General features: G+C 37.6%; 2 protein-coding genes across 3 annotated transcripts; one reads left to right on the top strand and one right to left on the bottom strand.

Moving 5' to 3' along the window:
• The first annotated feature begins 3,810 nt into the window (after nucleotides 1-3,810).
• On the top strand, nucleotides 3,811-6,839 carry LOC121912029 (SLC35A4 upstream open reading frame protein-like). Its single transcript, XM_042434067.1, has 3 exons — nucleotides 3,811-3,890; nucleotides 6,027-6,125; nucleotides 6,307-6,839. Exons 1-3 carry the CDS (start codon nucleotides 3,876-3,878, stop codon nucleotides 6,502-6,504), a joined length of 312 nt encoding a protein of 103 aa, XP_042290001.1. The 5' UTR covers nucleotides 3,811-3,875; the 3' UTR covers nucleotides 6,505-6,839.
• Nucleotides 6,840-8,963: 2,124 nt separating this feature from the next.
• Nucleotides 8,964-14,046, bottom strand: LOC121912027. Of its 2 annotated transcripts, none has more exons than XM_042434065.1 (8): nucleotides 13,953-14,046; nucleotides 13,619-13,719; nucleotides 12,176-12,345; nucleotides 11,645-11,715; nucleotides 10,747-10,777; nucleotides 10,394-10,606; nucleotides 9,900-9,950; nucleotides 8,964-9,664 (listed from the first exon to the last, which is right to left on the bottom strand). In XM_042434065.1, the coding sequence occupies exons 2-7, from the start codon at nucleotides 13,699-13,701 to the stop codon at nucleotides 9,907-9,909; spliced, it is 612 nt and encodes a 203-aa protein (XP_042289999.1). In that variant the 5' UTR covers nucleotides 13,702-13,719; nucleotides 13,953-14,046; the 3' UTR covers nucleotides 8,964-9,664; nucleotides 9,900-9,906. The 2 variants fall into 2 exon arrangements, with proteins under 2 accessions (XP_042289999.1, XP_042290000.1); XM_042434066.1 differs by having other exon boundaries at nucleotides 13,885-13,969.
• Between the last annotated feature and the right edge of the window lie 245 nt (nucleotides 14,047-14,291).

Below are 14,291 nucleotides of genomic sequence, written 5' to 3' on the forward strand. Positions count from 1 at the left end.
TTAATGTAGTGCTCTTTCTCATTTTTTCAAGTGGCAGAACATTTTTTTGGTGGCACCATATTCCATCTTACCAGTGCTGAGTCACTCCTTACGTCTCATACAATCTATGTCCTCTCTCTCTTATTCAGTCTTGTTGTATTCCAATCACATTTCTCCCTGCTAGCAGAGTGTACTGTATCAGTAGCCATCAGTGGAAACGCTCGCTGAATACTGAACACTGAGGTTAATGAGGTAACTTAACTGAACACGGGCCAACTCAACCCACAAAAAACACTGAGGCGCGCTAAAAGGCTTTCAGGATTAAGTCATGGAGAAATGCGTCACATTATCTGACACACTTAAAAGGTGTCTGAATGATGAAAAGCTTTCATCACACTATATTAATTTAAAAGTGATCTTTAGGTAACATCTTTCTACAAACATGCACAGCCAGCAAAAAGACAATACAGCACAAAAGTTGCATAACGACAAGACTTGCTTTGCAGACCATTGCACTTCAAGTCAGCATAGCATGTGCAGCACATAAGCCTCTCAATATATACACAGGGATCATCTTATCTATAACAACACAACACCCAACGCAATATAGTGCAGCCAAATGCAGCAGAGCACAGTACAGAGCCAACAGTACACTGCTGAAGTCACAACACTCCCGAGGCACAGTGAAGATTATGAAACTATAATAACTCAGTGCTTTTGACAGAAGCGGCAGCAGGGGGCATTTTGTTCACACAGGCGGTGATAAAAGCAATCGATAATATTTTCCTACCAGGATATAACTTGTTCTTTTACAGTACACCTCCTTTCCTCTGAGAAACAAGTGAGCTTAAAGGATAGGTTCACATGTTTAAGTGGGTCTTAAAGGACCACTTTGTAAGATTTGAAATGGAATATAATATTCATAAGTATGTTTTAATTAGTGTATAATCACCTGAAAATAAGAATTGTGTTTTTGTTACCTTAGAATGAGCCCTTTCCATCTACATAGGGGGTGTGTCCTCTTCCATGGAGGCCACCATGTTGCACCGCCATGTTTCCACAGTTTTCGTGTTTTACGTTTTCGCAAGTTTCGCAGCCACCGTAGGTTCTCCTACACGCTTGGAAGGGGAGGGGTTGAGGGGAGGTGTATTTAGTTGGTTGCAATCTGCAACCTCACCACTAGATATCACTAAATCCTACACATTGTTCTTTAAAACAACAGTTAGGTGTCCAAATGAACATTGAAACAGGTGTTGCTTGCTGTGTTCATACTGACCATTAGATCCCCTTCAGATGATGGAGGACAAAATCCAGATTCCTCATTTTGAGCAAAAATTTCTGTAAAAGTTTATCTGAGGACAATATGAGGCTTCAGATGTCTAAGTTAGTCAAAACAAATGTTCTACGGTTAGAGTCTTTTCAGTCAAAAAAGTGTCAAACTTTGTGTCTTGACAGACACTGATGTGTTTTCCTGCTCAGCTGCAGTGGAAGATAACAAAAAGAGGGAATTCTGCACTAAAAAGACAGTAACTTTGAAAGATATTGACTTAATTTGAATGACTGAAGCCTCATATTCACTTCAAATAAACTTTTAAGTACATTTTTGCATGGCAGGAGGGTTGTGGATTTTGTCCCCCATCACTTACATTGAAAGTGCATTATGAAGGGATCTCTTAACAGCCAGCATGAACAGCAGGAATGATTATCAAATAGAAAAAAGTAAACTTGTTCTTTAATGCTAGTTTCCAGATTGCACCCGTGTTGTCAGAGTCTGATAAATCTTTTTTGTGAGCGATTTATTTTTCCCATTTAGTTTGGTGATGGTACAGGAGACACAACACAAATTACACTGAATGCAGTCAGTGAGGTGTACCCAGTGCACTGACATTTTGAATTAGTCCTCAAAGCCTCCTGCAAAACAGTCTTTATGCACTGAAGCTGGTGTGCACAGAGCTTTCTTTTCCCATCTGTTGAATTATAATGGCTAAATCTACACAAACAACTCTTTCAATTACTGTCTTGGGTATTAATACAAACCTTTCATTATATAAGAGTGAAAAAATCAGCTAGGCTTGTTGAATAATAGATGAATCTTTAGTCATAAAAGCTATAAAAGTTATTTATTGTTCTGTTGCTCACTGAATATAAAATATTCTGTTTATTTGTCTGTTTTAAACACCTTGTGCCTTATGACACTCCAGCATCTCCTCATCCTCATCATGCTGACAGTCTATCTATAATGTGCTTCTGACGTATATGAATTCACATTACCTCAAAGCACATCACTATAATGATTGCACCATAAGCTTCCATGACCTCTCCTTTTCAGTGGCATCCAAAGATTAGTCAGCCAAATATGCCTCAGCCAAAATCAATAACCCTTCTTAAATGATCAACAGTAGTGAGGATCAGAGACACCTTACCTCCATCACTGCTTCCGACTCTTAAATCCTTGCAGTCCAGGGGAGAGTGTGACCACCATTTCATCTCATGCAAAAATATGCAGACTGTTTTATTCCAGCTTGAACAGACCGTTAAATACTGCGCTCCATATCAGGTTGGTGCTGTGATAACCCTGAGTAAGGAAAAGTTAATGGACTCTCTGTCCTGTCGAGTGAGAAGATTAAATACTTTCAGGCCCCCCAGAGTAACAAAGTGCTGCAGAAGAAACTGCAAAGTAGTGTTTAAAAAGTAATCATTTGTTGTGGCAAAATTAATCTTTTAAAATTAGTCTTTAAAATACTGTACTGTTCTCTCTTGCAGATTCAGTCTCTCTGTCTCTTCCCATCTCTCAGTCAGATTAAAATCACTCTCTTGTTCTCTCTTAAGTCTCTAATACTTCTCTCCATCTTTCTCAAGCCCTTCCTCGCCTGCTGTCACTCCAAGCTCTCCCATTCACTCTCACTTTCGCAGTCTCTCTGTGATTCGCACTTTTGACCTATCATGCAGGCTTTCAATACTTTCTGAGAAAAAATGACTCCACAATGTTTTAAATGCAACTCAGTCCTTGTAATCACTCTAATTATATTTCTGGAGAAAAATGCCACTAATTTACTCCATAATTACTACAATCTTTCTTCCTTACTTAGGCTGTGTGTTGTTACAATGATGGTGAGACGACAGTGCGAATTTATCAGCTTGTGGCTTCTGTGACACTCTGTCCTTCTGTCTCTCTAATTTTTTACTCCAGTTCTCCCTTTTTTGTCCTTTCTGAAGCTCTCTTTATCCCTGCTCTCTCATGCAGACTCTCCAGCACCAGTTAAAAAAATAGAAGAAGAAGAAGCCCAAGTTAATTAGACAGATTCCTCTCAGCTCCCTCTCATTTATATAAGAATAAGGAAATCTATGACTGAATATTTGAACAGAACTGCTTAGCACTAATAGATCAGAAGTATGTAGATATGATGGGTTTTGACAAAACATTTTGGGGTCGGTGTTTAGAGAATGACGCAATTTGCTTTATACAATATGATATCAAGTCAGTGTAGAGCAGCGCCAGATAATTTAATATATCTTAAGAATTGTGGAGAGGAGATGAAAGGATCAGGAAATGTTACACTAATGAGGCCTATGAGAGTACGAGAGCTGTCTGCCGGTTAAGTGGTTGTGGGGAAATTTTTGAAGTCCTGTCCAATTATCGTAACTCTGAGACAGTATCCACACGTACAGTATGTCATTTTGTACTGTGAGAAAAATAGTAAAACGTCTTTTGAACGTTTTTTCATTTTTATTTATGCCTTAATGAAAGTTTTTAGGCTACAGCTAATTATGAAGAATAGTTAAAAACCACCTCTGCATGGTCCGTAAGTGACCACTAGATGGCAGCACGCTTTTCATTTTCATCAAAGCTACAAGAAAAAGAAGAAGAGAAACATCAACAACACTCAAGTGAAGCTATGGCTAATGACAAGGTCGGTGTCCTCAGCTTTCCACGTTTAACGCTGCTTTAATTGTAGATATTTGGGGTTATAACAAACCGCCTAACTTATTATGTCATTCAGGAGGCATTAGATAACGTTAGCATTAGCATTAGCTGTTGATGTTAGCTTAGGTAGTAGAACAGATTGCATGCTATCGCAACATAGCACTCTGGTGTAAGTTTAGCTGAACTATTCTCAGCTAAACTAGTCTAAGTTAACGTCAATATAATTTGATTTGTTGGAGATATTTTAATATATTTAACGCTCTACAGTGCTGTGAATACATATAAGCTACATCACACATTACATTAACATTCTGTAAAAGAAAAGGGAGAACTGGTGGCTAACTGCTAACCCAATGCTAAATTAGCTAAGTTAGTAAGAACTAAGAGCGTTTGTTTACCTTTGGTGGTGAGAAAAACGTGACTTACATTATTTCATTACTCAGTTGGACTATGTGGAAAACATCCCAGCGTGCCTAACGTATCCTGTCTTTAAGTAAGATTAAAGGACAGGTTCACAATTTCTCAAGTCTGTCTTAAAGCAACAGTGAGGAGCCCAAATGAACATTGAAACAGGTTTTTTTTTGACATAATCATTCCTCCTGTTCATAAGAAGATCCAGAAGATCCCTTCATAATGCACTTACAGTGTAAGTGATGGGGGGCAAAATCCACAGCTTCCTTCTGTGCAAAAATGTATGTTAAAGTTTATCTGAAAGTAATATGAAGCTTCAACCGTCCAAATTAGTCAAATCAAGTAGTTGTGCGTTTGGATTTTATAACTGAACTAATACCAGGAAGCAAGCTGTTTATTTCACTGACGTTTTCACATCACAAATGATGAACAACAGCATTACAACATTAGTTTTGCTGGTAGAACATGTGACTCATGTAGCTGTTATATCAGTTCGGTGTGGGGCGGCTGCTGTACAGGTGCGCTTGATTTAACTGTAACTGTGGTAACGGGATGGAGATAAGCCTCCTGAATGTGCACCTGAAATGTTGTCAAAACTGTAATTTACAATTTCCACCGTAGCCTCCATAATCAGAGGCAGTAAAAAAAGGCGTATAAAGGCATGAGGCACAGTTAAAGCACCCCAAATAACCATTTCTCTGACAAAGCACTCAATGCAGAGTGAAAAACAAGAGACATCCGCAAAATGAAACAGATGAAAGAGCAGGGGGAGTTAACAGATAGGTCATTTGAATAGTTATATTTAGAATTTAAAAAATTCTCTTTCAAATCAAACATCCCAAGATATGAGTAGAAAGAATTGTTCTTGCTACTGCATTTATAACCTTTTTTTGACTCAAACAAAGCTTAACCATGTCATGTGATATGCTACTTCAGTACCCTTTACCAGCACATATTACTGGGACCACTAAAGAAAATTGCAGATGAACATTTAATATCAAGGAATTCACATTATAGACACTACCACCCCAATTTCACACATTGACCATACATGGTCAGTCCAGCCATATACTAGGTTTTGACCTAGTCTTGTTTTAAGACAGACTTTAAAGTTGAGAATGAGTTCTCTATTATTGTCCTGAAACATCATACACTGTGTTTACACGTTTCATAATATGTTAATCATCAGTGACATCAATGTTAATAACTAAATGAGCTAGTTTTGATACACATGTTCCATATTCACTACTGGCAACATAAAGTTTATGCCTAATCTGAATAAGTTGGCCTAGAGGTGAATGTTGCTTGGTGTCTCCCACTAAGAAATGCAGTTGATGGGTGAAATAAGCCTAGAAGCAACTTGTTAATAAATGGTCCATATTTGTAAACATTTGTATCTCAGGTCCTAGTTGTTGACTGGTCCAATAATGTCAATTATTTGTTCGAGTCTGACGCTGTTCTTGTTCATATTATAAAGAATTTACTAGGAGATGTGATCTTTAGTAAACGTTGACCTTTTCTTGCCACCTTAAAAACCCAAACAATATTTTACCCTAGCTAAATGTACTCAATGTTTAGGAAACTGTGGTCATGTCCACTAAACTGCTGTGTGTCTCTCTCTCTCTCTCTCTCTCTCTCTCTCTCTCTCTCTCTCTCTCTCTCTCTCTCTCTCTCTCTCTCTGTGTGTGTGTGTGTGTGTGTGTGTGTGTAGGATCCTCTGAGCCAGCTCAAGGACCTGGGGGACCTGAAGGATCAGCTGGAGGATATCCAGAGACGGATCGAGGATGAGATACAGACTGGGGTTCCTCCAGTAAGATACACACAGGCTCTAACATGTTCAGGCTCAGATTATTCAGCCCTGAGTTTTGATCACAGACCAGGCAGCTATAAAAAAACATATGAAAACTGCTTTAATTCAGATGTAGATATAAAACCACCCTATTAACAACAAAATAGCAGTTCTAATCTCTCCTCTCCTTTTACCTCTTCAGGGTGGCAGTCTGCTGGCTTCTCCTTTCCTGAAAGGTTTTCTGGCTGGGTACATTGTTGCTAGGCTACGCTCCTCAGCGTTGCTAGGTGTTGCTGTTGGAACGTGTACAGGAATCTATGCGGCACAAAATTATGCCGTTCCCAACATTGAAAACACCATCAAAGACTACATCCGTAATCTGAAAGAAGGACGCAAGTGAGGAGACGGGAGGAAAAATAAGAAGAGGGTGCCTTTACAGCTGCATACGGGAACAGACACAGTACCTGTCAAAACTTTGGACGCACCTTCCCGTTCATTTGAATGAGAAAGTGTGTCCAAAGTTTTGACTGGTACTGTATGTATTTGGAAAAAGTTTTAGATGTTTCAACAGCTATTAATTTCTCCTTCCACATGGATGGATAAATAGTCAAATTCTAAAGTTGCAAGCCAACATGTAGAGTAAGGAGCCACCTGAGTATAGAAAAGGGGTGACTGTAATGCATTTTGAATAGTCTGAGCATATACTAAAATGATTACAAATGCAATTAATCATTAGACATGATACCCATATGTCCTTCCAATTTGGTCAATGAATGAAATTCAGATAGACTGCTACCATTTTGGAAAAAAAAAAAAAGAAAGTTAAAGCTGCTATTATTGATTTCTGGCCCCAACTTTGTCTTACCTGGGACTAAATGCTTTCCGAGGATTTCTTGATACACAATGAGACTAACCAGTAGCCACATCTGAGGGGCAGGCATGTTGCTATTTCACCTGTTTTCTAAAGGAGAAAAACATGTCTCCTCTCTTATACTATTCATATAGATTGTTGAGTTTCTCCCAGAAGAACTTTTTGCATGTGCTGTGTTAGTGCTTTATAAAAATTTGTCCTTATTAGGTGTCTGTTGAACATGAGGCATGTGAGATTTAGAGATTTGTTTTGATGTCTTCTACCCTCTAGTGGTCAGAAATCAATCACAGCAGCCCTAACTAATTTTTGGTAGATGCTCAAGATAGAGCATGTAAAAATTGTCCCACATCACATCTCATGGTGCTTCTCTGCACAAAACCTGTCAAAACATTTCATGGTTCTCGTTAGTTTTCACGTTGCTCTCAGGTGTCAGAGCAAAGTCTGTGGTGTCATGTGATCTGTCCTTCGCAGGTAACTGCACATCCTTTCATGTGGTTTTAGCTTAATTTTGTATTTGGTAAAACATTTCTACTTTTAAATTATAGTCCTCTTCTCTGTGGAATGTCAGATATCTGTCATTTTAATGATTGTAAACATTTCTACACTCCATTCAAAAAGGAGTATGTTTCACTATATATTCTCCCTCACACTGCTAAAAGAAAGTCATTCTGACTTTAGTTTGCAAGAGCTGGGAAACACAGTAGTCTATCAGGACAAAACGTACGCCAAAGTGAAATTTTAGTTGTAAGATGTAGTTTTTATTGCACTTGGGAGTTTTATCAAAACAGGGAAGTTAAAGTATTTTATGTACAATATGTATTTAGAGTGCCTACTCTGGTCCGGACTTGATATTATCATCTCATGCCATGTGTGCAATAGCCTTTCCTGATGGGATTTGGCTGCCTATTTTCTATGCTGGAAACTTGTTGATCTCTTGCACTTGTAGAAATTTTAGAGATTTAAAGCTGTTACTTTGTCTTACAACAACCAATGAGGTTCATTTTTGTCTCCATAAACATCAAAACCTGTCAAAGCATCTCAGTGATTTAGTGACAGTTTTACTCATTTAAATATGGTGTCTATATCATATGTTGATGTGTTGTATGTACTGTAAGGGTTTTTTGAATTGTAAAAGTGAGGAAAAAAATGCTGTTGCTGCAACATAACAGTAGCAAACCTCAGAATATAGCAGATATGCATGAGATTGAATTTTAATATTGCTGGTCAGATGTTTCACTTAGGTGCAGAACCTGGAAAGTAACACACATTTTCGTCCCCCTTATGATTTAAACCCACAAATAGGGTTTATACCCATCCATGAAATACACAGCTATGTATTTCACAATATGTCTCTGTCTAATTAAAACCATCATTCTTTAAAAAAAATATACCGATCTATACATTTAAACACTACAATATACACTCACTGTGCACTTTATTGGGTAAACCTGTGCAATCTATTGCAATCCACGTTTTCACATGACAGCAACATTATTTGTCCCAGTTACTTTATTGCTACCATTCAAATGAACACAGCTTATGTGCACAGTGCAGTAACAGGTACTACACAAAAAGGTCATTAAGGAGAAAACGTGTGTGTTCAGTTTGAGCGTCTGTCTTTATTTTCACGTTGACTGGAAAGTCTATCAGAAAATTATGTGTACTGTATGTTTGGTAACTGGAACCCAGAAACAACTTGTGCCTATTGACAATCATTGTGTTGCTGCTCTTATATATTTCATGGTTTTAGTTTCTTAATTTCCTGAATTATGTCTGTGCATGTTTTCTCTTGTTGTTTGAGGTAATACCATCCTTTTAATACATTGATATGCTGTAGAAGACGACGAGTCAGTTGATGGTGCTTTGTCTCACTGGCTAATCTAACTGACTTGTTGTCATGGGTATTCGCTCCTTCACATCAATCCCGGAGTATTCAACTTCGCTATTTGAAATCCCGTTGTGATTTTATAAATGAAAACCATTCAAACTGTCTTCAAAAGGTTTATTTGGGTTGTTCAAATAAATGGAAAAAATACAGTTAACAGTTGTCTCAGAACTGGTTTCTGGTTGTGCCAAATATGTCAATGCTTTAACAGTTTTATCCTTTTAACTTTAGCCAAACATTCGCTGATCCAGGTGACCACACTGTTTATCTGCAGGATTTTTGGTTAAATTCATCTAAAGGCCTGGTGGTCCTATATCTACATGTTGCCAAAACAAACAAAAATTATATGTATTAATGCCTTCTGCCCACACTAGCTGCTTGTCATGCTGTTATTTATCAACTCACTGCTCTTTACAAACTTCCCAACATCAAAAATTAGTTCCTTTTATCAAACTGACATGGGACAAAATTTGAATAAAACCTTTTTTAAGTCTGTAAAACAATAAGAAAGTATTTTAAATCCTTAACTTTTACTAGCCTTTAAAAGCCGAAAGATGAAAGCATATGATCAATAAGCATCAATAGCAAAAGTTACTGCTGTCCATATAATATTGATTTCAGATGAGTTGCAATAAATTGATAAGATGGTAGCAAGAAGTTATAATTTGGTAATTTATCAGTAGTATATAAAACTCCATTAGCTTATCAAGTCCTACAAATATGAAGATTATAAGCTGACAAAATGGTAAAATATCATGATTATGAGCTGAATCGCCGCTGGTCACTGGAGGAGATTCCCATCAGCTGCAAGTACCAAGAAACAGACAACAGATGATGGAAAATACAATCAATTTAAAGTTTTAGCAATGTCCTTTAAAAATAATCACTTTCCAAAAGTTTTTAAATGTTTAAGATCTGAAAAAAACTTCTTGATTGGATTGAATTCAACTGAAAGGCATATAATCACATCCTGCATGAGGCTCACAGATATTCATGTATACATAGAGAATGTGAATCAGGAACACCGTGTGGTACTCACCTCAGTTTCAGGCATCAAGATCAGGCATAGTCAGCACACTGCTCATGCCACCTAAAGAGAAAGAAGTATGAATACATAGTAGCCCAGGTTCTTAAAGTTTTTCAGTCTTGACCAAAATAACCACATTGTTAGTATGATTCAGTCTCATTCTACTTGAGATATGAGATATTGAGATATGATTTGAGATATTCAGCTAAATAACAAACAAGCAACAACATCAAATATGCTGTATGGAAAGCAAAAGTGTAACCATGTGGTATCAGTGAAAAGGGTGATTTTCCATGAAATTTAGCTGTCATAATGTTGGTAAAATAAAACTTAAGTACAAGTTTTTAGTCAAAGTACTACATATATTAACTTAAAACATACAACGTACCAAAACTCTGGTTCAAAACTGCAAATATTGTCACAATTAGTTTTTTTCTGGTTATCTATAAATCTTCATCTCTATAAATCTGACTTATTAGGTTTTCTGACCAGTTATCTTGTCTCACCAATGAGGGAAGCTGCTCTGCATCTGGCAGTTCCCATGGTCATGGATCCAGGGATCTCTTGCCCGTTGACTGGGTTCACGCACCAGCAGTGCTTCCCAAAGCATTGCTGGGCCCGGTAGAGGCCGCGTGAGTCACAGACAGGGCGGAAACCTGGCACCTGCACGGCCTTCATACCAGCAGCCTCCAGCTGGCACTCGGTGGCCTGCTGAGGGACTGGGCGAGTGGGGGGAGGAAAATGGAGAAGAAGAATGTCAGAGAAAAAAGTGTTAACATGGGAGGGGAAAAAAGGAGGATGTAATTGTAACCATGAATTCTTATTATGGTTAGATAGGATAAACATGATTCATAGATACCTGTTTTGTCTGGGGCTCCAGTGGAAGCCTCCTGCAATACAATCAGTGGAAGAAAGCAGAAATAAGAAAACGATCCACATCCTGAGCTTTGTTTTAGTAGAAAATAATGGGATTAAATCCATAAGAGGAACAAGACACAACTATCAGTGTCACCGTATTAATGCTGGACTTTTAAAAAAAAATGTGTGATAGGAACTTGCAGTAGAAAAAAAATGGATTCAATGGTTACTAGAGCTTGACTGAGAAATCTCCTAGACTGTTATATCAGTATCAGAATATTTGTCGGCTGATAAGTAACTAGACTCTAAACGCTTCGCTCATAGAGACTGAGGACAATCTCCCAGCTTTTGTTGTTAAAACTGGGTGGAAACAATTAGAGGGTTTAAGAAAAAAAAAACAACTGCATTGCAGAACCAATCCAAAGTCTTTAGGGCAGCCCGTCATATTGGGGCGGTGACATGCAGTTGACTATGGAGGAGAATGGGGGAAGAGCATCATTTCCAGTAAGGTGTGTCCTTGACAAAATGTAAGGGGCGTTGGTTTGTTAGTGGCCATTCTCGCTGCCGGTCAAGCAACTTCTGTGCATTTAGAAATCCCCAGACTTCGGTAGGCGGAGATCTCCGTTTGTCTGGTATCGTAAGACTAGTAAGTCACAAGAAACTATCTGAAAGATAGTTTGTCCACCAGAGAGCACTAAAAAGTCAAATTTACAACTGCAAAGTGTCCCGCTCAGTATATACTGTATAACTTACAATTCTTTACAAAACAAATTTAAGGGATCCTCGTTAAAATATGTACATAAAAGAAATATCAATCAATATCTCTTTATTAAAGTTCTCAAACCTTCCAATATTGATTTTAGTATCGACCTTAAGAATCATGTAATAGGCTCTTTTACCTCATCCACAGAGTCATCCATCAGCTCGGGCAAGGCACTCATGGGCATGTGCATCCGCACAGGCATAACATCTACAGACAGAAGACAGCGTGTGTTAGATGTAGAAAAACATACTGATAAGTTAGACCCCAACAGAAAGAAATGGGAAGAATACTGCTGAGGAGAAATAGATATTTAAATCCAGTCTAACACCCAAAGAAAGTCATCCCTACACAGCTTGTTTTAAACACTGACAAGGATTGTATCAATTTTCTAAAAAGTTCAATTATGTTTTTGTGTCTACTGGGAAAGTCCCATGCATTCCCAGTAAGTGTGTGGTTCAGTTAGGATTTAGATTTAGAAAAAAGAGGAAGAAATTGGTTTGCATGTAAGTCCCCTGAACTGATTTACTGATTTCAAATGCTTTGTTACTGTTTATTTTTCTCTCTTTCTATCATGTTATTTATCAATTCTGTAGTGTAGGACACTGCGCTAAATGCCAACAGTGTATTCTATATCCCTCCTAATTTGAATTAATTTTGGCATCCTCACCAGATCTTCCCTTCGTCATCTCTGCCTTCAGGCCGTTGTTCTGTTCCTCCAGAGATTTGATGTCATTCATCTGGCGGTACATGAAGAAGCCGATCATAAACTGGCCCACAATCAGCACACAGGCCAACAGGGTTATAAATGCCACTTTATAGGCCCGAGTGGGACGGCCACTGGAAAGCAGGAAGGAATGGAATCAGAGGGATAAACAGTGAAAAAAGGAGAGAAGTCTTGAGATTTAATATGAAAGGAAACATTATCATTAGTCATTTTATCTGTTTAAGTATCAGTTCTTGGTCAAAAAAGGGCCAAAAATATTGATCAAGAGTCAGAGAAGAAAAAGGTGAGGAATGCAAATTATGAGGAACATCGTAGAGGCTGATGCTTGGCCGAGAATCGGAGAATTCTCTAAAACAGGAACCTCAGCCACGCTACGTAGTGTATATTTCATCAAAGACTGAGTGATGAAATCAGCTGTTGCCAAGCAGATTCCTATGTGAAAGTTTGGGAATTTTTCATATCTGCCTTTTCCCTTGTTAACTCACACCAAAGAGGAGTTTGGAAAATCGCATTTATCCAAATGACGTCCTCTCTGATATGCTTTAATCTCAGCTAACTGGTATGTCAATTTTGTAATAATTTGGTACTAAAAGTCATTAAATACAGTATTGATTTTGTAATGTTCCAATCAGGATCTTTTTCCTCTAAGTCTTTAAACACAATATGGTCTATGAAGACATCTACCTATAGAAAAAAAGAAAAACCCTTTTAAGGGACCATACAGGTTTTATTACTCTAAAAATCATGTATACTTTACAATATAATACTGTTGACAAATTTTAAATACATGCTTTAGACTATTTTTTTAGGAGTTATATTAATTTCCATACAACATGAAAATCTATCAGCAGGCTCTTGGAACTGGCTACAGATTGGTAATCAATTACTTTAGTGATTATTATTGTGTGATACTGCATTACCTCATAACAATAATGTAATTTAAAAAAAAAAAATGCAATTGATTTTTATGCCAACCACTGGTTGTTTGGAAAGTAGGAAATTACATAAAAATACAAAACAAAACACCATGTTTTACATCATAGTTATATGTAAAGTGAGAGTACATGTAGTTTGTTGTAAATAGGTTGGTACGATCTGGCCCCACCTATTCAAATGTAGTCCAGTTCAATCTCATCTTAGGTAAAATCACAGGAAACTCACATTTTCTCTGTTATTCTTCCTCTCTCTCTCTCTCTCTCTATGTGACACATCAAAAATGTTTCTTTCTTCCATCTTTTTATCAGGATTTTTTTATGATCTCATCAAAGTATTCTCTTGTACTAATTTAAATGGTTTAATTGTTTTTTGGACCCAATACTGTGATGGGTCTACTGTGGTTGGGACCCCATTAAAACATAAACAAAGAAAGACAAACACAGTCCTTACCTCTGTCCTGATGCTCCTACATTGATGGCTGTTTGGCTGGGAGGGCTGAGGAGAGGCTGGGTTGTGTTCTCGGGGTCCGACATCTTCACGCAAACACAGACCTGGAAACGCACACATACATTTTAACACAGGTGTTTAAACACAAAAAATATAATGATACTGATACAGACATACTTACACATGTACTTACACACACACACACACACACACACACACACACACACACACACACACACACACACACACACACAGAAATAATACTGTACTTTGTTTCTGGTGAGGTTCCAACAAGCTGTTCCACAAATGCAAATGGAGGGATTCAGTGAGATTTTACCTTTATTTCTGCGGACAGACAGGAGGAACTGAAAGTAACAGGCGGGGAAAACCAACACTCTCAAATTGTACTCTGGGCTGGATTTCTTTCAAACTAAATTTCTGATTGGTTGCTCATGTTGATGCATAATCAGTTACCAGGGGCAGAGTGTAACGATATTTAGCAATCATCAGACAGCTGCTGTAGATGTTTTTAGTTCCTTTTGATATTTATATATCATTTAAATATATTAATTAAAAGAAAATAATATGCCAATGATAAGGATTAGGGAAAAAATGATTAAATTAGTGTTTGGGTGTTAGTAATATTATTTTTCAGAAGTATTTAGCTAGTAGTAAT

This window comes from Thunnus maccoyii, chromosome 14 (assembly GCF_910596095.1).
Source record: "Thunnus maccoyii chromosome 14, fThuMac1.1, whole genome shotgun sequence".
Taxonomy (NCBI): domain Eukaryota; kingdom Metazoa; phylum Chordata; class Actinopteri; order Scombriformes; family Scombridae; genus Thunnus; species Thunnus maccoyii.

Excerpts from the sequence above, each read along its gene's own strand:
- LOC121912029 (XM_042434067.1), top strand. Across the intron at positions 6,126-6,306 it reads TACAGACTGGGGTTCCTCCA|GGTGGCAGTCTGCTGGCTTC; the intron begins GTAAGATACACA and ends TTACCTCTTCAG.
- LOC121912027 (XM_042434065.1), bottom strand. The coding sequence starts at position 13,701 with ATGTCGGACCCCGAGAACACAACCCAGCCTCTCCTCAGCCCTCCCAGC. Across the intron at positions 10,778-11,644 it reads TGGATGACTCTGTGGATGAG|GAGGCTTCCACTGGAGCCCC; the intron begins GTAAAAGAGCCT and ends ATTGTATTGCAG. Across the intron at positions 10,607-10,746 it reads TGGAGCCCCAGACAAAACAG|TCCCTCAGCAGGCCACCGAG; the intron begins GTATCTATGAAT and ends CCACTCGCCCAG.